The 26,256-nt window shown below is 45.0% G+C and overlaps 2 protein-coding genes across 2 annotated transcripts; one reads left to right on the top strand and one right to left on the bottom strand.

Annotated features, from left to right (window-relative positions):
* Positions 1-312: 312 nt before the first annotated feature.
* LOC127349123 (uncharacterized) lies at positions 313-2,912 on the top strand. Its single transcript, XM_051374904.2, has 2 exons — positions 313-2,264; positions 2,364-2,912. The coding sequence occupies exons 1-2, from the start codon at positions 344-346 to the stop codon at positions 2,429-2,431; spliced, it is 1,989 nt and encodes a 662-aa protein (XP_051230864.1). The 5' UTR covers positions 313-343; the 3' UTR covers positions 2,432-2,912.
* Positions 2,913-7,340: 4,428 nt separating this feature from the next.
* On the bottom strand, positions 7,341-11,773 carry LOC127296583 (protein RBL). Its single transcript, XM_051326719.1, has 5 exons — positions 11,281-11,773; positions 10,489-10,587; positions 8,585-9,675; positions 8,225-8,492; positions 7,341-7,824 (listed from the first exon to the last, which is right to left on the bottom strand). Exons 1-5 carry the CDS (start codon positions 11,297-11,299, stop codon positions 7,589-7,591), a joined length of 1,713 nt encoding a protein of 570 aa, XP_051182679.1. The 5' UTR covers positions 11,300-11,773; the 3' UTR covers positions 7,341-7,588.
* Between the last annotated feature and the right edge of the window lie 14,483 nt (positions 11,774-26,256).

The raw sequence follows: 26,256 nt of genomic DNA, 5'->3' as shown, positions 1-26,256 counted from the left end.
TATCGTTACCTGCTTATTTAGCTGTACAGTACCTCGTACTGAACTGCAGATGCAGGTGTCAAACAATGAACTCCAGTACTATTTCAGGTTCGCAATATATTAACCCCAAACATCAGTAACAGGATCAGAAAAGTTCATCCCGGCCGGCTGGTGAGCATAAAGAACAGCTTCCACTCCCTGAAAAGAAGTTAACAAGAGCATTAGAAAACGCTCATAATTGACTGACTAATTGTACATCTGCATCATGTCCCCCCGCTCCTACAAAACCCTACTCATCCTCACTCCTTTGCTTCCTTCCTTCTAACCCTGGCACAAGCCACAAACGCAAGATCGCCACATTCAAATGGACCTGAACACCAGAAGCTTGCAATCTAGCAACGGCAAGAGCAAGTCGAAAACCATGGCCAAGATCCTAGAGGAAGAAGCGGAGGACGAAGCTGAAGATCTGAGCTCAAGCTGCGGCTGCTTCTTCTGCACCATGAAGCAGCCGGACGCCCGACTCCGGCGCGCCAGCGTTGCCGCATTCTTCCGTGAGCTTCCCTACCGCGAAGACGACGATGGCGGGGCGGTGGCTGCCGTGTGGCGCGCGGCCATGGAAGCGCCCGACGACCCCGAGCTCCCGTCGCTCGGTGCCATCCGGTGCATGTCCCTCCTCCTCGCGCGCGCCGTCGACGACGCGGCTTGGCGCCGCCGCGGCCAGAACGCGTGCGTGCCGTACTACGCCGCACATGTCCTCGGATCCTACACCATACGCTCATCCGCGCACGCCGAGCTCGCCGTGGCAGCCGGCGCCGTGCGCCCCCTGCTAGCCCTCCTCGGCGATGCGATGACGTGGGTCGAGAGGCGCGCCGCCACGCGCGCTCTGGGCCACCTCGCCAGCTACGACGCCACGTATCCTGCTGTCGCGCGGCACGCCGCCGAGGCAGTGCCGCTCGCCGTGCGCGCCGCGTCCACATGCGTCAGTGACGTGTATACGAACTACGTCGCACTGGCGCCGAGCAAGAGACCAAAGTACCAGCGGGAACTCTTGACGCGCGGGCTCCATGGCGGCGTCGGCGCCGAGGACCGGAAAGCCGAGGAGTGGGCAAGCCAGCTCCAGTGCTGGTCACTCTACTTCCTGAGCTGCCTCGCCTCGCGAGACCCGTCATCTCATGTTCTGATATGCCAGGACACCGTCTTCTCGCGCGAGCTGTGCCGGATGTGGGGTGGCCTGGCGAACGGCGACTCGCCCGCCGGTGTCGGGCTGCTTCGACTGCTCTGCCGAAGCGCCGTCGGCCGTGACGCCATCGCAGCGTGCCCGGACGCGCTCTCCGGCCTCTGCGACCTGGCCCGGTCGTCAGACGACTGGCAGTACATGGCCATCGACTGCTTGCTCCTTCTCCTCGGCGACCGCGACTCTTGGCACGCCGTTGCCGATGCCACAGCGCCATATCTCGTCGATCTTGCTGAGCTCCGGCGTCTTGGTCCACGGCGACGACTTGGCGATGCCATAACCAGCGCACTGCTTCTTGGCGATGACGACCATGCTTCCCTTGGCGAGTTACGCTCGGAAGCAAGGGAAGCAATTGCTAGCTTAAGGGGGGCAAAGATCGAGAGAAAGGAGATGGAAGGATCAATGTCCAGGGACGAGCTGCTTCAGAGAAAGCTTTTGGCCAAGGAGAAGAAGAGGCAAGGCAACGATATGTTCTGGCACGGCGAGGTGGAGAGAGCCATCGAGCTGTACACAGAGGCGCTGGAGCTGTGCCCGCTGAGCGGGAGGCGGGAGCGCCTCGTGCTGCATAGCAACCGTGCGCAGTGCTGGCTCGCGCGGCGCGAGGTCGACGCGGCGGCGAGCGACGCCACGCGTGCGCTCTCGCTGGCGCGGCCGGCGAACGCACACGCCAGGAGCCTGTGGCGCCGCGCGCAGGCGTACGACATGAAGGGAGGAATGGCCAGGGAGAGCCTCCTGGACTGCCTGGCCTTCGCTGGCGCGTGGCTCGATGGCCGGAAGCAAGGGAGGCAGCGGGCGGCGGCGCGCGGAGCGAACCTGAAGAAGCTGCCGTACTGCGTCGCCCGAATGATCGGTAAGCAGATGAGCGTGACGGGGCTCTTCGCCGGCGTGTCGGAAGACGGTGGCAAGGTAGGAAGGGATGATCGCATGCCACGGTGCAGCGACGGCGATGATGGCGGCGACGAGGACGAGAAAGATGCCGATGGCGACGACGGTGATCATGATGAAAGCGAGGAGGAGTTTTATGAGACTGAACTGAGGTTTTGTAGATCAGGTTAGTGTGTCAGGTTTACGTTGCAATACTTATATATCTTTGATCTCGTGATTTAGTATGCCAATGATCGAATGTGGTTAATCTTGTTAACTAAAGCAGGTACCGGTTTGCCGATCATGGCAGAGGAGACTTGGAGCAGCAGATTGGCCCGTAGGAAGAAGACATGAAGGCTAGACAGTTTGTTATCTCATGATCCTCCATCCTTTCTAAGCTACTCAGAGCTAAATTTCGGTCTTTACCCATTCAAAATAAAACCGTTCGTTAGCTGCCTCGGTCAACAATAGTGAATTGGCTATATTTTTATGTGGATGACCTTAAAAACCCAAAGCTTATGTGAATTGGCTACATTTTGATGTGGAAAATCACCTATATGCTTTGTTTTTTCAAGGTCCACCACTACAGGAAAATGCATTTTTGCGGTTGTTTGCCAAGTATTTTTTAGCCAGAGCTCAGCAAACAGCTTATATGCCGAGTTAGGAACAAAAAACACGCGGCAGAGTATATTGGTTTTGGATTTGCCGAGTATTTCCGATACTCGGCAGCTAAGTCATTTCCCGTAGTGACCTAAATGCTTTGCGTTTTGAAGATCAATGTGATCAACGACTACTCAATCTTGTATGGGACTTGTCTGTGTTAATCATATGCATGTGTGCCTTGCAACTCCGTTTTGCGAATTCATTTGGTATGTGAGACCACAAGATTGTTGTAACTAGATTATCCATGGAATGTATTGATGTCTAGGACCTTTACCTTGTCTGGTATTTTAGCCGAAAGAAAATCACAAGTGATGCATTGAACTGCGTGATTGATTTCGGGTGTAGGCATTGTTGTATCACCGGATCAAGAAAAGGAAAACAATGTAGGATTGCAACGTCATGCAAAATCATACAGGGTTAAAATTGTACCCAAATTTTAATTTACTTGATTGAATTATAGGCGAAAAACATGATTCCTCCCAAGTGGTTTGAGTTAGTTGATTTTTTTAACATAGTGCAAGCAAATCCTTAGAAAATGATTTATACATGATTGAAATCTACAAGTCAACGACCCACATACAAAATCTAAGTATTTCATGATTTTCAATTTTGTATAGAAAACATATTTGAATAAAAGAGTCCATGATGATGTCCAAGTGGGTGCCATAAGAAAAAAATCATTAAAAGAACTCACATGAGAATGAATAAACCTTTTCATCTGGCAATTTTTTTAAAATAGAACTAAAGAACATAAATTACAGCACAAGAAATTAACGGCGTCACCTAGATACCCACTGTACGCCGAGAATGGACGAGCACTAGAGAAGAGGGGAAAGGAAGGTTGAACGACAAGGTACCATATGAGTGTAGGGTTTCATGGTGTCTTGGCAAGGTTGGAAGTTTTTGTTAACCAAAGCAATAGTCTCAATATAGCGGGAAATTCACTTTGGCTCATAGGAGCATATGAACTCGTTATGTGAATATACATTTTGAAGTGTCAAAAAATTCTAAAATAAATTTTTGCATGTACATCTAGATATTTTATGTTCGTACACAAATTTTCAGAAAAAAATAATATTTTATGTATCTCCTGTAAAAAAGATAATTTTTAATGCCCCAACACGACTACGTACAGTACATATTTTTGTCTTTTTTGTACATGCCACATAAAATGTTCTTTTTTCACGAAAACTTGTGTACGAACATAGAATGTCATGATGTATACCAAAAAATTTATGTCAATTTTTTTTGACATTCTTAAAATTATTTTTTAATTATTTTGTATAATGGGAGCAAATGCTCCTATGAGCCAAAACGCCTCCTCCCAATATAGCGGTATTGTTTCTTCTAGAAACTTTGTGAGACTCTAGGTTGTCGTTGTCTTTCAATTGTGGCATTGTGCTCAGGGCAGATGAGAGGAGAGTGCGCTTTTCTGGACATGTATTTATGATTATGCCAGCTAAGCTTTATCTTAAATCCATATCTATTTACACCATATCATACATTTCAATTGCTCCCAAGATCAAGTGAACCATATACCCACGACGAGTTTTGTTTTCAAATGATAAGAACCAGAACTTGTGCCTGCGAAGACTTAAACTTGGGTGATTGGGTTGTACATTCCAACAACCAAGTGAGCCTGATTTTTTTCGTTAGATATGAAGTGCATTTATTAAATGGTAGTGTTATAAACTGGTATGTTTATTTACTTCTTTGAAAACTCATTGGTTTAGGTCTTTCGATGGCATATGAGGTTCAAGTCGCCACGCGGTGCTCAGATTGCTCATTTATGATGGCTCTCAAGTTGCAAGGCCAAAAGGAGAGGAGATGTGGCGATCATCTCGGTGGAATACTACCCTTCGTTTGATTGGCGGCTCTCGATACGGCTATGTTACCTCGGTGGTGTGATGCCCTTTGACAATTGCTCCTCATTATGCATGGTGCAGAGTGATCGCTGAGCAAGCGGGAGATGATTCTCTGTGTTCTCTTGTCTTCGGGATTCCCTTCAACTTGTCCTACATCACTCCTTCCTGCTCTTATCGGTATGTTCCGGCGGTGTTGGATTCTTAGTATAAGGCTTTGTGTTACTTTCTAGGAGTTTGCTCGTTTTCTGGTTTCTTTCATTTTCTCTTTTCTTGCTTGTGAGTGTGCCACTTTCATAGCCATTGTGTTTGTATCTCAGCTTCAACCTTGTGTTTGGAACGTGTGCAACTGTTTCCAACCTTTCAAAGAAAACAATTACTAACATGGAAACCGTAGACTAACTGTTGACACAAATAGAAATTTATCTTCCCCGGAGATCGATGCTTTCGTCGCAAAGAAACAGACAAAGAGAGCATGCATGTACATCAAAATGCTCATTGTAATCAAACCTTTTTTTTTTAGAAGGGACTGTGATCAAGCTATAGCCAGCCATCGCTCGTCCTCGCCGTAGGTCCATAGATGCATGCATGCAACTCATGCATGGTTAGTTTTGCACAAGCAACGCCTTGTGCTGACTGTATAGTCTCTCACTAGCCTGCCCATATATAATCTTTCTCGTCACGTACGAATCAATTAACAAATTGGGCCCGAGGGCCCGTATGATTAGCTGCACGAGCCAAGTGGCGATCATGTCCTGACCTCAAACATTCCACCCAAGAAGAATATGCAGCGATCGTACACGCAATTTGCACGTATCCCAGTATCCTATCACTAACCCCGTTTGATTAGCTAGGTACAGGGATCCCTTGCATATGTTAGTGAGATAGTACTACTCAAAGTGGCTATGCGTGCACTATTAAACGGGCATGAAACGCGCTTTAGGCGCGCACATGATGTGCAAATTCTAGCGGCTAGCTTTCTTCTTATAGAACTAGGACTGAAAAGACAGGCGACCAACCTTGGAGTCAATCAGAGTTCAACAGAAAAAACTAAGATACAATCATACAGAGTACTTAACGATGATGTGACATCGTGTGCTGCCTCCGTTCCAAATAAGTTGATGTGATCAGATTTGTATCTATAGACATTTTAGTGCCTAGATTTGCTCGTTTTGAAAGAAAAAAATACGCTACATCAACTCATTTGGAACGGAGGAAGTGGTATGTAAGCTATCAAATGTTTATGTGATTACGTACACGTGACAATTGGGCAGGACAACTTGTATGAACAATTGGGCACAACATTTGAATCGTGGTCAGCAAGAATTCCCAATGGATTTTGAATGCCTGATTGTAACATACTTCCTCCGGCTCAAAATAGTTGCCCAAAAATGGATGTAACCTACACACTAAGACATATCTAGGTACATCTATTTTTGAGCAATTATTTTTGAACCGGAGGAAGTAGTAATGTACTTGGACATAGATTTTGATGCGCCAATTATTCATCACGCTTTGCTATTTTCTTTGGTGAAGTCCTACTGGCACCTTTGCCACTTTCCATCAGCGCCCTGGCTTGCATACAGATCTCCGATCATTAGCAACAAAGATAACACGACTTCTCGTTAGGCCAAAGAACGAACAGAAAGGCAAAGTAGTGATATATGACCACAACTGGACAAAGAACTATAGGGACCAGTAATATGAACGACGGCACCTGGCCCAATGATTGATGCAGTTGGCAACGACATATCACAATCTTACAACTGTAAAGTCCCATGCATGATACGCCAAATCAAAGCTGACACTGTAATCGTCTACTGGCATCAAGGAATTAAGCTTAAACATGGGGCATGTAACCATACTGATCAGGTCTCTGAAGACAACAGAAACCTGAATGAAGTTACATGCAGCACATATCACGTCTCAACATACATACAGCGCCAAATACTTTCTTTCTTGAGGAAAACTAGACTCTTTCTTTTCTAGAAAGATTGAGTCGAATAAAAATAGGAGTACTCCACTAAACTACATAGATGATATAGAACTAGGAGTGACCAACCTGGGAGTCAACCAGGGTTTCAGAATGAAAAAGACAGTTTAAAAAATACACTTTCACTTCCACCCACAGTTTATCCATGCATGTACCAGGAGTCGAAGCTGAGCTGGCAAGTCACTCAGACTACCATTTAAGAACTCTCCTTTTGAACTGGAAATTTTTCTCAATGCATGCAGGAATTGAACTGTTTCTAGTGCAAATTTTGTAAAATATCCATGAAAGAACAACAATTTTCTGAAAGAACATACAAAGGCTATACCTCATCCTTGTACGTTCATCATGCTCTAATATTTTCTGTTGTTAAGTCCTATTGGCACCTTTGCCACTTTTCTTCAGTGCCCTGGCCTGCATACAGATCTCCGATCATTAGCAAGAAAGATAACAGGACTTCTCGTTAGACCAAAGAAGCAACAGAGAAGTACAATAGTGATATATGAAAAAACTAAACAACGATCTACGGGGACCAGTAATATAAACTCCAGCACCTGGCAGAATGATGCAATTGGCAACAAAAAATAACACGATCTTACATCTGTAAAGTCTCATGCATGATGCACCAAGCATAGCATAAGCCATGTGCGCAAACCAAAGCTGACACTGTAATCGTCTGTTGGCATCAAGGATAAGCTAAAAATGGGACATGTAGAACCATACTGATCAGGTCTCTGAGGATCAATGGTAAAGACAGCACACAGCAGAAACTTCAGACCTGAAATGAAGTTACATACAGCACATATGCTAACAATGTTTATCACGTCTCAGCATTCATACAGCACCAAGTACTTTCTTTCTGGAGGAACACTACACTGACTACTCCACTAAACTACATAGGCCAAGCAACCTTCTCTATGCCCACACTGTTGTTCTCCGGTCAGGCATCGTGGAGCTAAACACTAGCCATCAATGTTACCGGATACAAGCTACTGCTTAGATCATCTCGTCATCCTCAGTAGCTTCATCGTCTATGTCAATGGCCGAGCTGTTCCCATTGGCAAGTTCCATCACCGGCTTGCTCTTGGATTTGGATGACTTGCCATTGGACATCTTTATTGCAGGTTTCTTCACCTTTTCAGCCTGCTGCATCTCTAGCCCCTTGGCAGACAGCCTCCTCTTCCGCTTTGCGTTTGCCGTTTCCGCTGGTTCTTCAGCGGTGGAGTTATCAACTGCCAGAAAAACAAAACCAAGAATTGAGTTCATGTTGGCCTTTTGGGGAGAATTACCATCGTTATGGTAGCAGTTAACCACAAATACATTTCGCAAATCTTAAGGGTTCACGGTTTCAAGATCCCATGCCTGGCATTTATCACTACAAGTTCAACCTAATCGATTTTGTAAATGCTGAGAGATCTATATCTACATTATTTCCTCGGGAGCCTGTCCACGGATCTGATCAAAGTATGATTCCTTTAACATCTATGCAAGATGACTGTCCTACTTGCAGGTTTTCGTAATCGATGGGAAATGAACCACACTGCTAGTAGATTTCAACTGAAAACAAATAATAACTTCCACAAAATAAGACACTACTGAAGTGAGTATAATTACAAAAGTCTACACCCTTACCTTCCAGTGGACTAGATGCTGGAGGAATAACTAGACCATTCTGTACAGCATCCATTGAGGACGGGGAACCGGAATGATTGCTGTCCTCCAGCTTAGATGAGCTTACTAAGCACTTGTCTGGCTGCTCATCAGGAACATCTGGGGATGGAATAGCAGGCAAGTAGATGATCTCGTCTGCTGAATCCTCCTCGAAGCCACTGAATGATGAGTTCTTCTCACATGTCTCAACATCAATATACGCATCCTCATCTATCATCTTTTCCGCAGCCTGCAACATAGAAAAATTTAGATTAGACTGGATGTGTGTATGCTTTCATTTTACGAATAACAGATAAGATCAAGTAAAGAACTGTCAGTTACCTTTTCTGTATATGCATTTATGTCAAATTCATCCTCTCGTTCAACATATTCCTCATTTTCTTCTAATTCTATAAAGTCAGGAGCAAACGCACTCCAATTCTCTACATGTTCCTTGGCCCAAATGTATGTCAGGCCTGCCACAGACACTGAAGCAATCGTAGGATCAAATGGATGCCAAGCGAGATCAATGAGAGCTTCCTTTGGTCCTTCAAGGATCTTTATAAGACGCCCTGCTCGGTCCCATATGTGCAACCTGTGCTCTCCTTTGCTTGCAGAAGCACCAACAATCCACTCAGCATCACCACTGAAGCTTGGTGCCTTCCACTGTACCTTTGCGATGGCATCTGAGACTTCACAAGAAAAAACTAGGCAGCATGCACCATTGGCTTTTAGCTTCTCATAGTGGCTTTCATACTCATTATTGTTGTTGGTGATTATGTTTTCAATCTCCCTCCCAGAGCCTTTAATAGGCAGAATATTCTCATAGACTCTAATGACACGATCATTAGAGTTCGTTAGTAGATATTGGCCATCTCTGCTGAAAACAATATCCTTAACAACTGTTCCACCTGGGATGGGAATTACTGCAAGTACTTGGATGCCTTTTGAATCTACAATTAATATCTCTCCTTTGGAATTGCCTACATATATCAGATCTCCATGCTTATCAAAAGTTGCAGCAGTTGGTGTAAATGGTGGAGAACCATCCGAAAATTTGTTACGTGAATTAGGCACAGGCACACTGTTGTCAGATGCAGAAACTGGAAGAACTATGGTACTTCCGGTATTCAAATCAACAAGAACAGGTGCAGAGGAGAGAGGACATGCTAAACAAACAGATGGGATGGATGAACCAGGATGAAGACAGGCATGCAATGGAGTCTGCTGAAGAGTTATGCGGGCAATCTTTTCACCGGTTACCACATTCCAAAGTGTCAATGACCTATCAGTAGCAGAGGCAAGCAAACGGTGACCATATTTAGACCAGCTGACACTAGTTATTGGTGCAGTACAATCTTTATCCCGAAATTCCCTTGCCAGCCCCCTTGTTTCAAAGTCCCAGATAATACAGCTACCATTTGCACATCCAGCTGAAATTTTTCAACAGAGATTCAAGATATTACAAAATAGAAATACACCAAAAGCAACTTCACAGACAAAACAAATATCTGCACCACCTAAGAAATTTCTGTGGCATATTAAATAATAACGTTTTGGTCTCTTTTTTCTGTTGGGTTTCATATCTAGCCTACCTCAACTTGCTTGGGAAAAAGGCTTTGATGTTGTTGTTGTTGTTGTTGTTGTTGTTGTTGTTGTTGTATTAAATAATAACATTTTCTCATCTGTACCGATCAAAAAAAATCAGGCACCCTTTAATATATATATAAGACAGAAGAGTGCGCCAACTTCATATGAAGTAACAGGGAGTAAGTACATGGTTCCACCCAGTATTCAATTTTTAATACCATTGTGCCATATCATGGTAAAGGCAAGATAAATATCAAATATTGCAGAAAGGGACTAAGTATGATTAATATCCTACTGCCAGATCTCCATTTGGGTTCATTTATAAGGAAATGTGGACTACAAAGAAAACTAAGGACATGGACAGAATATGTCTTATAGAGCACATTCCATATGGACAAGAAAATCATACAAGGACGGTGCCGTTCACCAGGCACAGGGAACATAAACTGTTTTATCACTAGTTTGATCCTTCATAACCACTAAAGAAATTTCCAAAAGGGATGAAATAAACACTACTCATACCCTTCATGTAGAATAAGCCAGTGCATTTTATCCTAACTAAGATGATATTTACAAAAAATAGTCCACTAAACATACTTCTAGGTGAATAGACATGCATATTTACTTGCTCAAAGAAAAAAGACATGGATATTTACCAGCAAGCAGAGTTCCCCTGCGGTTAAATGCAATGCATTTCATATTCCCATGCTGCAAGAACTCCTCAATTGTCTCGGGGAAATCCCCTTGCAATGGATCTACACAAATAAAGAATACATATTTACAATTAATATCTTACAGCAAATTGGCTCATCATTGATTGTTTTACCCAGAAGCACAGGGCAACTTGCTCACGATTATCCTTATCAAATTATCATTGTAAATTGTAAAGTAATATAAAAACAAAAAACATGCTCCACTACTCAAATAACACCATTAAAAAAATCCCTTCTCAAAGATAGGTCGCTAAAATGGTTATTCCAAAACTGTGAGCCAAATACATGTAGTTGTATCAGTTTTTTTTTTCGAAACTCATGTGCACAACTTTAGGTTTGCAACAGTTAGCGAAGCAAGAAATCCAAAACACCCATTGAAAGTTGAAACCCAGATGCGGTAAGAAGACCGAAAATTCAAAACCAAATCACTAGCCAGACGAAAACTCGCAGAAGTATCTAGCAAAGCCTGCTACATTCTAGGGAAAAAGAAACAAGTCATTAGTACATCAAAATCCACTGCCCCTTAAGCTGAAGCCACACCATAACAACGAAATTCCAAGTTTTGAATCCCCTAAAACAGGGGAAAACTAGGGCAAAAACAGAACATCCCTAATTCGCCCAACCCCGGCCTAAAAATCTAGAATTTCACCCCAAATCAGCGGGGGGTAGCCCTAATCTGCAAAATCCCCAACTAATTTCACCCAATTCCGTCGAATCATGGCATCGGAAACTTACCGACTATAGGCACATTCATCGCGCCGCCGCTCCTCGATGCAGCACTATCCTCAAGAGGGGAAGCAGCGGAACCCGCGGAGTAGAGATCGAACCGAGGGAACCCGAGGCGTGCCCTCGAGGAAGGACGCGCGTTCCCCTGAAGCCCTAGAAAAAACTGTCGGGGCCGACGGGACGCGAGAGTGGGGGAAGGGCCGGGAGAGAGATTAGAAAAAGAAGGAAGTTTTCAAGAGGTGGGAATCCGCCCGGGAGTTTGGCGGGGCGCGCGCGCGGACGAGCCGCCGACGCGCATTAGGATTCAAAGTCGGAGAAATTTGTAGGCGGCCTGATGTTAATACTCTCCTCCTAGAGTATGAATCCTCGCTCCCCACAGCCAGCGGCGCGCTACACCTCCGAACTGAGCACCGCCGCGAAGACAATGGCGGCTCCGGCAAAACAGGGCGGCGCGGCAGCAGGGAGGCTGGCCGTAGAATGTCAAGGGGAGGGGCAGGGGGAGGTGGAGGGGGGGGGGGGGCAGGGGGAGGGAGCGCGACGGGAACAGCAGCGCCGCCGCTCGGTCTGCGCGAGAGGGGAAGGGGTTCGAGCAGGAGTGCAAAGAAACGGGTCCGACGGCGGCAGGCGGCGGCAGGGGCACGACGGCAGAAGAGGATGCAAAAAAAGAAAGTAAAATAAAGGATGCTATAGGGTTTGTGTGAATTGCAGTTTATACCTTCCATTTGTCCTTGAGATTCATAAACAGGCGATAAAAATACAAACTGCGACAAAAGTTCAAACGGCGGCATCGTCCTCGGCTCCGGTGGCGGCGACTTCTTCCTTCCCGTGGAACGTCTCGACCTGGCGGCTGCGGCGCGGATGGCGTGTAGACGCGCAGTTGCGGGTCCTTTTATAACGAGTTGCGCCGAGGAGCGGGGTTGTAAATTCTTCATTTTGCCCTTTTATTGTTTATTTATGCCCTAGCGAGGGTAAACTGGTCATTTCCTAATAGATGGGCACCAGAGTGAGATAACTACATGTAACATGTGGCATCGGTTAATTCCATGGCTTTCTTCAAAAAAGGATTTTTAGTTACTCGGTCTTATGTATTCGATACTAGTTCTTAAATGGAATGACATGGCATTGTCGCTATTCTGGTGTTGTTGTGTATCTCCTTTACCTCACTTTGTTAAAGCGTCATCAAATGGGGGGTTACTTTCATTTGAGTCGTGGGCGCTAATTTTTTAAATGGGTGGCATCTTCCATAGATTCGGTGGCGACAACTTCCTCTCACCTTCGTAACATCTCGACCTATCGAGCGCATAGAAAGGGGGTTCGACGGTGGTAGGGGCACTACAGGAGAAGAGGAAGGCAAGGCGGAGCAAAATAAAGGACGTTATAGGGTTTTGTGTGAATTAAATTTCATACCTTCCATTTGGCCTTGAGATTCGTAAACTGGCCATAAAAATTCAAACGGCGACAAAAAATCAAACGACGACATAGTCCTTGGCTTCGATGGCGGCGACTTCCTCCCTCCCGTGGAACATCTCGGTCTGGCCGCCACGGCGCGGATGACGTGCAAACGCGTAATTGCGGGATCTTTTATAACGAGTCTCACGGAGAAGCGGGGTTGTAAATTCTTCATTTTGCCCTTGTCTTTTAGTGCCCTAGCAAGGGAATCTTGGTCATTTCCTAATTGATGGGCAACCAAGTAAGAAATTGTAGTGGAAGCCGTTGGTAGTTGCTAAGAGGCTATCGGCGACGAAGGCCATCGTCTCCAGGTTTGACGACAAACTGCGGGAGCTAGGCATGAAGGAGCATGACCATGCTAGAGTTGGGTAGCTTTCCTCTGTTCCTAACAACTTTGGTTCCTTTCGTCGCCCTCTGGATTTGGTGTCTGTATTTGTAAGCTTTCAATGTGAAAAAAGGCTGGTAGCTTTAGGTGTTTCTCTCTTAGTGTAGGGGGAGCTCCAAGGGTAATAGATGTTGAGAGTGTGTTCTCGTCTAATGGTATGGCATGTTGAGGTTGAACGTGTTGTGTGCCTCCTTAGTGGGGTCTATTGTTCTAAACTTTGTTAAAGCTTTCAATATAAAGCTAGGCTTGGTTGGGGTCTTATTTCAAAAAAAAGTAAAAACGCTGCACGTAACACGTGACATCGGCTAATCCCATGGCTTTCTTCAAGAAGGACCTTTAGTTATTTGGTCTTGTATCATATACTCGATCTTAAATGGTATGACATGACATTGCTTGTTTTGGGGGTTCTGCATATCTCATGTATCTCACTTTGTTAAAGCGGCATCAGATGGAGGGTTACTTTCGTTTGATTCGTGGGTGCCAAATGTTCAAATGGGTGTCCTCTTCCATAGATTAGGTGGCGAAAAATTCCTCTCTCATTTGGAACATATCGACCTAGCAGCGACTGCACATGAGAGGTACATATGCATAATTGCACGGTCATACATAGCGAGTTGCGTACAACAAGGAGGGGGCGACGGGAACATCAACGCCTCAGTCTATGCGAGAGGAAAAGGGGTGTGACCAAGATCACAAAGAAAGGGGTTCAACGGTGGTATGGGCATGAGAGGAGGAAGGGAAAAAGGCGGGGCAAAAAGAAAGGACGTTGTGTAGGGTTTTCTGTGAATTGCATTTCATACCTTCCATTTATCCATAAGGTTCATAAACCTCCGGTAAAAATTCAAACGGCGATAGATGTTCAAACAACGGCATGTTCCTCGGGTCCCAGTGGTGGTGAATTCCTCCATTCCGTGGAACATCTCGGGCTAGCAGCGGCGGTGCGGTTGACGTGCGGACGCGTAATTGCGGTGAATATTATAATGAGTTGCATATAGGAGCGGGTTGTAAATTCTTCATTTTACCCTCGTCTTTTAGTGACCTAGCGTGGGTAACTTGGTTATTTCCTAGTAGACGGCTACCCGAGTGAGAAAACAACACATGAGCTAAGCTCATGGCTTTCTTTAAAAGGACCTATAGGTTTTTCAGAATTTGTGTATTAGACACTCTATCTTAAATGGAATACATGTCATCGCCTCTATTTTTGGGTTCTTTACTGTGTCCTCCTTGTATCTCACTTGGTTAAAGTGGCATCAAATGAATGTTACTTTCATTTGAGTTGTGGCGCTAAATTTTCAAATGGGTGGCATCTTCCATAGATTTGATGGCGACAAATTCCTCTTACCTTTGAAACATCTTGACCTAGCAGTGGATGCGCATGTAGTGGCCGAGCTTCAGCCCGACAAGGGCGGGCAGTTGCCCGGAATGTGCCGAGAATGCCCCGTTTCAATTATAGAAGGTCTAGAGTAGTTACTCAAAAGTTTCAGTGGGCAAAAATTCATTGGCCAAGACCTGTAATTTGCATGGACTATCCACTCGAGTTGGCTTTGCCATTGTGCGCATGTGAGGTGCAGACAACGTAATTGAAGGGCATTTCATTTCAAGTTGTGCAAAGAAATGGAGAGTGTAAATTCTTTACTTTTCTTGTATTTTAGTATCTAGAAGGAGAAACTTGTCATTTCCTAGTATAGGGGCACCTGATAGCGAAAGATGCATGTAACACATGTACTCGAATAACCCCACCGCTTAAAAAAACTTTAGTGTTTACAAATTTATTTATTACACACTCGATCTTAAATTTGACCTTAAATAGAGTGGCATTTCTATTTTGAGGTTCTTGCCTCTCCTCTTCGATCTCAATGTATTCCACTTCGTTAAAGCGGCATCAAATCGCAAACTAGGTTCCTTTAAGTTGTGAGTGATGAATTTATAAATGGTGGCATCATCCTCGGCTTTAGTGGTGACGACTTTTTCCCTCTCCTCGAAAAATTGACTTGGCGGCAGTGCAGAATAGGTGTGGATGCATAATTGTTGTGCTTTTCGCAATGAATTGTGGAGAGGAATGGAGGGTGTAAATTCTTTATTTTCCCCTCATCTTGTAGTACCCTAGCAGGAACAGTGGTAACTTGGTCATTTCTTAGCATATTGAAACTTGAGAGAGAAAGATGCATGTTACACATGGTTAACCTTGCGGAAGAGCTTCTGGTTTTGGATACTAGGTGCAACCGGTTGGTGACGGTAGCACAACGATTTTCCAGCCGGTGCGGCTGGAGTGCTGATAGGCGGCTGACATGATGTTGTAGAGGCTCTTCATGGCACCGGCTTTTTTCTTTTGGCCCATCTTTGTTGAGACGTTCTGTGATTCATGAGATGTTTTTGTAATTCTCTGAATACTTTTTCTTTAAAGTAATAAAGAGGTCATATGCATCTATTGATGCATTGAAACCGAAAGTACTAAAAAAAGTATGAAGGAACACAAATCCATCCGTTATGCAAGACAAAAGCTCCCATCTAAAGGTTCAAATAATAATCAAATGATAGATTTGTAGAAACTGTTATGTATTTTTCATATCTACAACTTTCAAATTAAACTACGTACATTCCTAGAAACCTTCCTTCACACAACCCAGGTAACTTCATTACCTTCCCAACAGAACATTACGAATGTTCTCTATCTACTGCACCTCACCCACGTGATAAAAAAGTTCAGGAGAATTAGACGCTTGCATTACCACACAGTACTCCACAGTGCGAACACGAGCATATTTGTTGGGAGGATATATATTTACTATTATGTGTTTAGCACTCTTTTTATTTTTGGTGAATCGTATTGTCCATCTACAGATATTATTCCGTAATATAAATATAGATTGTGTGCATATATACATATTTTTATTGTCGGAGAATAGTGTTTCCATAGGTTTGAATGGTTTCTTTTATCTGGCAGATAGAAATTGACGAGTTTGGATCTTGGTGGTGAGGTGGAATTGGCTTGGAGTTTCGTGACTTCAAACAGCGACTTGTATGTGGAGGCGAAAGTCGCTGTTTGATTGTGTGCATATATCTTAGGTTTTCACCCTGAAGAAAGTCCTCCCTCTCAAAACAATGTCTTCAACAAGAACATTGATAGACACAATCAATTAAGGCCAGATCTTGGACTTTCGCCATGAGAGATAGAACTCTGAACTTCTCCTAGGAAGTCGCTGTTTGAAGTCACGAGCCTCCACATACAAGTCGCTGTTTGAAGTCACGAAACTCCAAGCCAATTCCACCTCACCACCAAGATCCAAACTCGTCAATTTCTATCTGCCAGATAAAAGAAACCATTCAAACCTATGGAAACACTATTCTCCGACAATAAAAATATGTATATATGCACACAATCTATATTTATATTACGGAATAATATCTGTAGATGGACAATACGATTCACCAAAAATAAAAAGAGTGCTAAACACATAATAGTAAATATATATCCTCCAAACAAATATGCTCGTGTTCGCACTGTGGAGTACTGTGTGGTAATGCAAGCGTCTAATTCTCCTGAACTTTTTTATCACGTGGGTGAGGTGCAGTAGATAGAGAACATTCGTAATGTTCTGTTGGGAAGGTAATGAAGTTACCTGGGTTGTGTGAAGGAAGGTTTCTAGGAATGTACGTAGTTTAATTTGAAAATTGTAGATATGAAAAATACATAACAGTTTCTACAAATCTATCATTTGATTATTATTTGAACCTTTAGATGGGAGCTTTTGTCTTGCATAACGGATGGATCTGTTCCTTCATACTTTTTTTAGTACTTTCGGTTTCAATGCATCAATAGATGCATATGACCTCTTTATTACTTTAAAGAAAAAGTATTCAGAGAATTACAAAAACATCTCATGAATCACAGAACGTCTCAACAAAGATGGGCCAAAAGAAAAAAAAGCCAGTGCCATGAAGAGCCTCTACAACATCATGTCAGCCGCCTATCAGCACTCCAGCCGCACCGGCTGGAAAAACGTTGTGCTACCGTCACCAACCGGTTGCACCTAGTATCCAAAACCAGAAGCTCTTCCGCAAGGTTAACCATGTGTAACATGCATCTTTCTCTCTCAAGTTTCAATATGCTAAGAAATGACCAAGTTACCACTGTTCCTGCTGGGGTACTACAAGATGAGGGGAAAATAAAGAATTTACACCCTCCATTCCTCTCCACAATTCATTGCGAAAAGCACAACAATTATGCATCCACACCTATTCTGCACTGCCGCCAAGTCAATTTTTCGAGGAGAGGGAGAAAGTCGTCACCACTAAAGCCGAGGATGATGCCACCATTTATAAATTCATCACTCACAACTTAAAGGAACCTAGTTTGCGATTTGATGCCGCTTTAACGAAGTGGAATACATTGAGATCGAAGAGGAGAGGCAAGAACCTCAAAATAGAAATGCCACTCTATTTAAGGTCAAATTTAAGATCGAGTGTGTAATAAATAAATTTGTAAAATAAAGGATGCTATAGGGGAAGGGGTTCGAGCAGGAGTGCAAAGAAACGGGGCCGACGGCGGCAGGCGGCGGTAGGGGCACGACGGCAGAAGAGGAGGCAAAAAAATAAAGTAAAATAAAGGATGCTATAGGGTTTGTGTGAATTGCAGTTTATACCTTCCATTTGTCCTTGAGATTCATAAACAGGCGATAAAAATACAAGCTGCGACAAAAGTTCAAACGGCGGCATCATCCTCGGCTCCGGTGGCGGTGACTTCCTCCTTCCCGTGTGACATAGGCATCCCAAATGGGCCTGCCGAAGATAGTACCCGGGGTTTACTGAAGGCCCACTACCCGAAGAATAAGAAGATTCGGGAGCCCAAGATGTATTTAAGGAAAGATAGAGTTGTAATAGGAAGTGTTATTTGTAATCTTGCGGGATGAGTTAGAAATCTTCCCGGACTATGTAACTTGTACTACATGAATCCCTCGGCTCCGCCTCCTATATAAGGAGGAGTCGAGGGAAGAGGAGATCATCGAATCATTGTTTACAAACCCTAGTTTTCATAATCGTCGAGTACTTTTCGGCTGAAACCTTCGAGATCTACTTGCCCTCTACTTCCAACTAAACCCTAGCCTACAATCCATAGGCATTGACAAGTTAATACCTTGTCAACTGGCGCCGTCTGTGGGAACTAGAGGCGTAAGGATCTGATCTCGATGGCACGTTCAAGATCTTCGACATCGTCAACCGTAAGCAACGCAATGGATCGAGGTAAACAGATCGCTGCTGGTCCTGTCGATTTTGTTCCTCACCCACCCTCCCGTTTGGATGCATATGCGTATCTGGCGGAGCCCATGGAGATGACGTTCGGAAGGTTTCACTTTCGCGTCGAGAAGGAAGGATCGTATCGTGTCAAAATTCTGATTTCGTCGGGATCGTCGGCGGTCGATTCCGATTTTTCAAGCTATACATCGTCAACCGAATCAGGAGAAGAAGAAACTTCGTCGACACGCTACGTCGGCACCAGAGCAAGAGAGAAACTCGCCAAGATCTTCAACGACATGTCGTTTGAGTCATCTGCGGACTCATATATAAGCGATGGCTCAAGCGATGTCGACAGTTACGACGTCATCGACAAATCTATCACAGTGGGCAAGGTCTTCATCAATCTTAACGATGATGTCACCAAACCCAACATAGATCTGAATACAAAATATCATCAGATTTATGCCATTGAAGATCAAGAGGAAACATCTGAGGCCTTCGACGATCTGGGAAATCCATACGTCGATCCCTCCAATCTGCGACAAGGCCTGGGCAATAAATACGTTGGGCCACAGCCGCGAGATAGAGTTCAACTTTCGCAAGCAGTGTGGGATAGAGCCGCGAGAGCTATGAACGGTTCAGAACCAATGGCTACCACAGCCACACCAGAGGAATTGCAAGCATATCAATATAGGCTCGCACGAGCCGCAAGAGAATTGGAAAAACAGACAGCCGAGTTAAACAGAAGAAAGGAGGCAGCTTCTGCATCCAGCAGGAGAAGGGCAGATCTAAGTCGACAATCTAGAACTTCGGGTGATAGCCACAGGGAGGCTCGGAACAGAGCAAGATCAAGGTTGCAACATATACCCGAAGCAGAAAGAGAGCACTTGGTCCAAAACCTCGACATGTCCTTTATGTCGATAGATACAAGAGGAAACATCATCCCTAAGACACCAGAGGCTGGTTATATGGCGACACATGCTTTTATCCTCGCATCTAAACCACCTCCAGGCGATCCAAGGGAAACACTATACAATATGGCGATAGCAGGAGTTGGAGCTATGGGGACAGCGTTTGTATCAACGCCTCCCGAAGGAGCGGCAAGGCAAAATAGTCCACGACCTGCAGCAGCAACAGCGGCAGCCCCTGAAGGACCAAGTGGAGCAAGAGACACGGCAGCACAAGCAAGGGTCGATAGAGCGCGGCAAAGCAGAAGGGAACATCGGCAATCCCCGGAGCTTAACGACGAGGATATGTGTGGCTTGCCGTGCTTCACGAGGAGAGTCCGAAAAACTCGAGTCCCTTCAGGATTCAAGTTACCCGACAACTTCAAGAAATTCGACGGCCTTCAAGATCCAGAGGATTGGCTAGTTGATTATCTCGAGACAGTAAAGCTTACAGGAGGAACCAGAGCAACAGCTATGCAAAGCATCCAGGTGCATCTGAGTGGAGCCGCACGATCTTGGATAAAGAAACTTACCCCAGGATCTATCGACAGCTGGGAAAGCTTCGAGGATGTGTTCGTCAAGAACTTCAGGTCCACGTGCAAAAAACCTGCGTCGTTAGAAGAGTTGAGAGCATGTAGACAAAAGCCAGACGAGCCAATGAGAAAATATATCCAAAGGTGGAACATCATCAAAAACTCGGCAGAAAATATATCTGACGAGAGAGCGATCGATGCGTTTGTCGCAGGAATCAGGCGTGGAGATTTTGTCGAGGACTTGGGAAGGACCAACCCAAAGAAAGTATCCGCGTTAATGGAAATAGCAAACAGATGGGCAGATGGAGAAGATGCCGTCCACAACAAACGGCACAGGTCACCAGAGGAGGACCGTGGTCGAAATTATCAACCAAGGCGACGATTTCCTCGGCAGTACCCGAACTACGACGCCCCAGGACAAATTTCGGCAGGTTTTTGGGCAAACACAGGAGGGAGCAACAGAGATGACTATCAGAGAAGCAATGAGCAGCGAAGCGATAATAGGGATGATTCTCGAAACAACAGGCAAAATAGCGGGCCTAGGTTCCCGAGGCCTTTCGTGTCTCCCGAAGAAATGATGAATGGGCCGTGTCAGATGCACTTTTTCCTCGACAGCAACGGAAAAAGACAGTCAGGACATCTGCAGAAGGATTGTCGCAATTTCCAGGTAATGTTAAGGTGGGCAGAGCACGCTAACGCTCGGGCAGCACAGAGAAATCCTCGAGAACCCAGGAGCGAGATTCACTTACCACCTCCCCCCGCGATTACAGACGATAATCGACATCAGCTCAGAATAGCGGCAGCACCTCCACCACCACCTTATGTTGATCCTAACTCCAACGGAGCGGTGTCGATGATTCAGAAGGGAAGGCCATCCAATAGAGCTCAGAAAGTAATCTCACGACAGGTGTTCATGGCAGAAAAAATGCCTCCACCAACAGTTGAGTATCTTAATTGGTCAGGGCAAGATATCGGCTTCACCATAGCAGACCATCCGCAGCAAGTTCCTCGACCAGGGCAATCAGCACTTATTTTGCCAGCAGTTATTGCGGAATTTGATGTCTCTCGAGTGTTCATAGACGGCGGCAGCAGCTTAAACCTTATGTATGCAGATACATTGAGGAAGATGAACATATCCCTAGCGAACTTGAAGCCAACAGACACAAGGTTCCACGGCATCACACCAGAGAAACCAAGTTATCCATTGGGGAAGATCAATCTCGACGTTCAGTTTGGAACCCGAGAGAATTATAGAATCTAGAGGCTGGAATTTGAAGTCGTGGATTTTCCGTCACAATACCACGCTCTGTTGGGACGACCAACATATGCTAGATTTATGGCGGTGCCACATTATACATACCTGTTGTGGAGGTTGCCTGGAGCAAAGGGACCAATCACAGTCAAAGGAAGCTTTGCCTTAGCCGATAAGTGCGATAAGGATTTTCACCGGCTATCAGAAACTTTCGGGATGCAAGCTGAGTACCTGGCATCAAGGAGTATGACTGACTACGATGTGCTGCCAGACGTTGGAAGGCCAAACAAAGAATCAACTTTCAACACCGAGAAAAATTCTAAGGAGGTGCAGATTCACCCGACAGACCCGAAAAAGACAACATCCATCGCAAACGACATGGACCTCGCATAGGAAAGCGCGCTCGTCGAGTTCCTCCATGAGAACTGGAAAATCTTCGCATGGTGTCCAGCTGACATGCTAGGAGTACCCAGGGAACTTGCCGAGCACCACCTAAACTTGGATCCATTAGCGAGACCAATGAAACAACCTTTGCGGCGTTTTTCGGAACCAAACCGCAAAGCCATGCTGTCAGAAATCGATCGACTACGAGAAGCTGGTTTTATCAAAGAAATATTCACAGAAGCCACATGGGTAGCAAATCCTGTGTTGGTGCCGAAGAAAAACACTAAGGTCCTTCGCATGTGCGTCGACTTTACGTGTCTCAATAAACATTGTCCAAAGGATCACTTTCCCCTCCCGAGGATCGATCAAATTATCGACTCCACGGCTGGATGTGAACATCTTTCCTTCCTGGACGCATATTCTGGTTATAACCAGATCAGATTGAAAGAAGAAGATGAAGTAAAGACCGCGTTTATTACACCTTACGGCGTGTTTTGCTACAGAACAATGCCCTTTGGTCTAAAAAATGCGGGAGCAACATATCAGAGGATGATGCAGAAGTGTTTGGCGACACAGATTGGGAAAAACGTACAAGTATACATCGACGATGTCGTCATAACATCAAAAAAGGGGACAACGCTGATCGAGGATCTCAAGGAAACCTTTGACAACCTTGACAAATTCTGCCTCAAACTGAACCCGACGAAGTGTTCTTTTGGCGTCCCAGCAGGAGAACTTCTGGGGTTTTTAGTTTCAGCAAGAGGGATTGAAGCAAATCCCGATAAAATACAAGCTATCGTAACAATGAGGAAGCCAACAAAGTTGAAAGAAATACAGCAGCTAACTGGGCGAGTCGCAGCTTTGAGCAGATTCGTCGCCAGGCTGGGAGAAAAAGCGTTACCATTTTACGCTCTAATAAAGCAAGGAGATAAATTCCAGTGGAACGAAGAGGCCGACAGAGCTTTCGAGGATTTGAAGTGCACAATCTCGACACCACCAATTTTGGTGGCGCCGAAGGAAAAGGAACCTCTCCTGCTATATATTGCAGCCACGCCCCAAGTGGTGAGCACGGTGCTAGTTGTCGAAAAAGAAGAAGAAGGAAAACTCCATGGAGTGCAAAGGCCAGTATATTTCATCAGCGAAGTTCTGTCGCCTTCCAAACAGCGGTACCCAGCATGCAAAAACTAGCATATGGAGTAATTGCAACGGCAAGGAAGTTGCGCCACTATTTTTCGGCACACCCGATAATAGTAGTCAATAAAGCACCTCTCTCAAATATACTGAACAATCCAGAAGCTACAGGGCGTGTCTCCCTTTGGGGAATAGAACTTTTCCCTCGGGACATCACGTATGAAAAAAGAAAGGCAATCAAGTCGCAAGTCCTGCCAGATTTCATTGCAGAGTGGATGGAGCTACAAAACACGGGACCCCCAGATTTGTCGAGAACCTGGACCATGAACTTCGATGGGTCCAAGAGAGTAGAAGGAGCTGGCGCAGGAGTAGTACTTATATCACCTGAAGGCGACAAGTTGAAGTACGTCCTTCGGATGACGTTCCCTAACGCATCTAACAATGAAGCAGAATATGAAGCCCTCATACATGGGATGAAGATGGCGAAAGCTTGCGGTGCAACTCGACTAAAAATCTTTGGCGACTCACAATTGGTGGCTCAGCAAGTTATGAACCAATGTGATGCAGTCAATGATAGCATGATGGCATACAAGGAGGTGTACAATGAGCTCGAGAAGCTGTTTGATGGATGCGAGGTAAATCACATCAGTAGATTGAGCAATGATGAAGCCGACGTTCTCGCAAACATCGGGTCGCAGTGCCTCCCAATCCCACCAGGAGTATTTTGGGAAGAAATAGCGGAGAGATCCACGAAGCCAAAAAAGGTGCAGAAAAAAGCAAAAGAAGAGAAAACTTCGGCACCCCTCAAAGAAACCACGGAGGATGAAGAGGACCAAGAGCTTGTGATGATGGTACAAATTCCTTGGATGCAAGCATATATATCATACATCCTCAGGAAAGAAATACCCGATGATCCAGTTGAGGCAAGGCGAGTTATTCGACGATCTAAAGCTTTTACAGTGATCAAAGGGGAATTATACAAGCGAAGTATATCAGGCGTCCTGCAAAGGTGCGTCACACCCGAAGAAGGAAGAATAATTCTGAAGGATGTACACGAAGGAATATGTGGCCACCATGCAAGTAGTCGAGCTATTGCAGCCAAGGTTTTTCGAGCGGGATTCTATTGGCTGACAGCAATCGAGGATGCCAAGGAAATAGTAAGAACTTGCGACGCGTGTCAAAGGTTTGCCGCAAAACCTCACTCCCCAGCAGCAGAACTAACACCAATACCATTGTCGTGGCCCTTTGCCCAATGGGGACTTGATATGGTGGGTAAATTGCATAAAGCCTCGCCAGGAGGATATGAGTACTTGCTGGTTGCTGTCGACAAATTCACCAAGTGGATAGAAGCAAAGCCGATAAATTCACCAGATGCAGCATCAGCAATAAAATTCGTGAAGGACATCGTTTTTCGATTTGGAGTACCTCATAGCATTGTCACAGACAATGGCAGCAACTTTACATCGAAGGAGTTCAAGGCGTACTGTGCAGAGGTAGGCATCAAATTGCACTTCGCGTCAGTTGCACATCCTCAAACCAATGGTCAAGTCGAGAAAGCCAATGGCATCATCTGCAATGGCATCAAGAAACGCCTATTAGGACCACTGGAAAAAGCTCGACATACCTGGCCAGAAGAACTACCAAGTGTGTTATGGAGCATCCGAACAACACCAAATACAGCGACACAGGAGACCCCGTTTTTTCCTCATCCATGGAGCAGAGGCAGTACTGCCAATAGAAATAGAGCACGACTCCCCTAGAGTCACAGAGTATAATGAAGAAGCTTCCAGGAAGGCATTGGAAGACGACGTCGACGCACTCGACGAAGCTCGAGACGAAGTATTATCAAGGGTAACCAAATATCAGCAGGACCTGAAAAATTACCACAGTCGACGTTTGAGACCAAGATCTTTTCAAGTCGGAGACTTAGTTTTGCGACTCAATCAAGAGCGCACTGAAAAACTCGAGTCGCCATGGTTGGGACCTTACGTTGTCACAGAAGTCATCGACGGAGGCGCATACAGGATCAAGGACAAGAAGACGGGGGTTCCCGAGAAAAACACCTGGAACGTAGCACAGCTCAGGCGGTTCTACGCCTAGAATCGAAATATAGTCCTCCTCTGTAAAAATACAATGTACTGAAACGCCCGCGAGTTTTCAGACGCACTCTTTTCCTTTTCGGGGCACCGAGTGGGGCCGGAAAGGTTTTTAATGAGGCGGGCTCGCGGTGCTGCAATATAATAAAGATAGTGGAGATCTATTTCTTATTCTTCGACACGCTCGGGGGCTCAATGCCTTCAAGTTTTCAAAATACATACAATATAGACATATTAGACTTACCAAAATATTTCGCCTTGGTACACTAAATACCTCGCCAAATATCGGAAGCTAATAAAATTATAAATATAGTGTATGCGCCAAAAAACTTATTGCTTTGGTCCAAGAACCTCGCAACAAAAATATAGAACTTTGACACCACGACACTCGGGGGCTTTCAACCCATCAATGAAAAAACAGAGATATCTTATTATGACAGGAGGAAAAATCTTCGAGATGGAAAAAACAGTACAACTCTAGCCAGAAGGCTCGGGGGCTCCAACAATACAGAGCAGTTTACAATATACAACAAATTTCTTCGGAAATCAAAAAAGATACAGACATAATGTTGTCTAATATAGTACAAATCAGTCAAAACCTAGAATACTATCTATGGACAAGCCTCTGGTTGTCTTATGCTCAGCATAGGACCCCTTGATGAAGAATTCTGAGTCCATCCAAAGGAGTTCATCTATCATCGACTCAGCCACAGGAGTTACCATCTCATTTATCGCGTCAATATCATTTTTTCGCCGCGATTTCTTGGCCAGGCAATCAGCAACAATCTTCGTCAGGTCTAATTTTGGATGGCAAATATTTATCATAATCATGGCGAACCTTGCTCCAGCAGTCAACTGAGCTCGCACAAAATTATGAATGCGGGGAGCATCTCTGAAAACCTCCAGCAATTCAGGAAGAGTCTTTGGAATTTCATTCCGAGGAAACAGAGTTTTGTAAACAAGGGTTAATGTTGTCGTGCAAAAATTGAGAAATTCGCGCACTTGGCAAGCACGATCTTGAAACCTGACAATTTGCTGGGTTCGTTCAGGGGAGGCCCAGAATAAACAGCCATGGTTAAGGGAAAGATTGACGAGAAGATTTGTTCTCTCGATTACTCTTCGATCTTCGGCGGCAGCATCAAGAACTGAGCCTATTAAAGCGACAAGGCAAAAAATTTGAAGGGGGGCACAGTAAAATAAAGAGGAGGCATTGCGAGGTTGGAAAAACATACCTAACATATCAGTGCTAGCCTCCAACATTAGCTCGAGCATGCTATTTTCTCGGGTAGTGGCTCCTTTTGCTTCCAATACAGCAGTATCCTTGGCAGCCATAGCCTCTTTGGCTTGTTGGAGAGCAAGTTTTTCTTGCTCGGATGCTTTCCGAGATTGTTCCATCATCGCAAGAGTTTGTTTCTTCATGGATTGAAGTTGTTGTCGAAGTTCTTGCAAATCTTCTGACGAATGTTTGCTTGAAGAACCTTCGAGGGGGTTATCATTGATTAGCATTTTCTTCGAGAAGGACGAAGCAGGAGAAGCATCGACAGAGCAAGGATTGGTCGAATAGTTGTCAAAT

This window comes from Lolium perenne, chromosome 4 (genome assembly GCF_019359855.2).
Source record: "Lolium perenne isolate Kyuss_39 chromosome 4, Kyuss_2.0, whole genome shotgun sequence".
Lineage (NCBI taxonomy): Eukaryota > Viridiplantae > Streptophyta > Magnoliopsida > Poales > Poaceae > Lolium > Lolium perenne.
The sequence above is the reverse complement of the archived record's forward strand: the minus strand, read 5'-3'. Positions and strand labels throughout refer to the sequence as shown.

Excerpts from the sequence above, each read along its gene's own strand:
- LOC127349123 (XM_051374904.2), top strand. The coding sequence starts at position 344 with ATGGACCTGAACACCAGAAGCTTGCAATCTAGCAACGGCAAGAGCAAG. Across the intron at positions 2,265-2,363 it reads ACTGAGGTTTTGTAGATCAG|GTACCGGTTTGCCGATCATG; the intron begins GTTAGTGTGTCA and ends TAACTAAAGCAG.
- LOC127296583 (XM_051326719.1), bottom strand. Across the intron at positions 8,493-8,584 it reads TAAATGCATATACAGAAAAG|GCTGCGGAAAAGATGATAGA; the intron begins GTAACTGACAGT and ends TCTATGTTGCAG. Across the intron at positions 7,825-8,224 it reads AGCATCTAGTCCACTGGAAG|TTGATAACTCCACCGCTGAA; the intron begins GTAAGGGTGTAG and ends TTTTTCTGGCAG.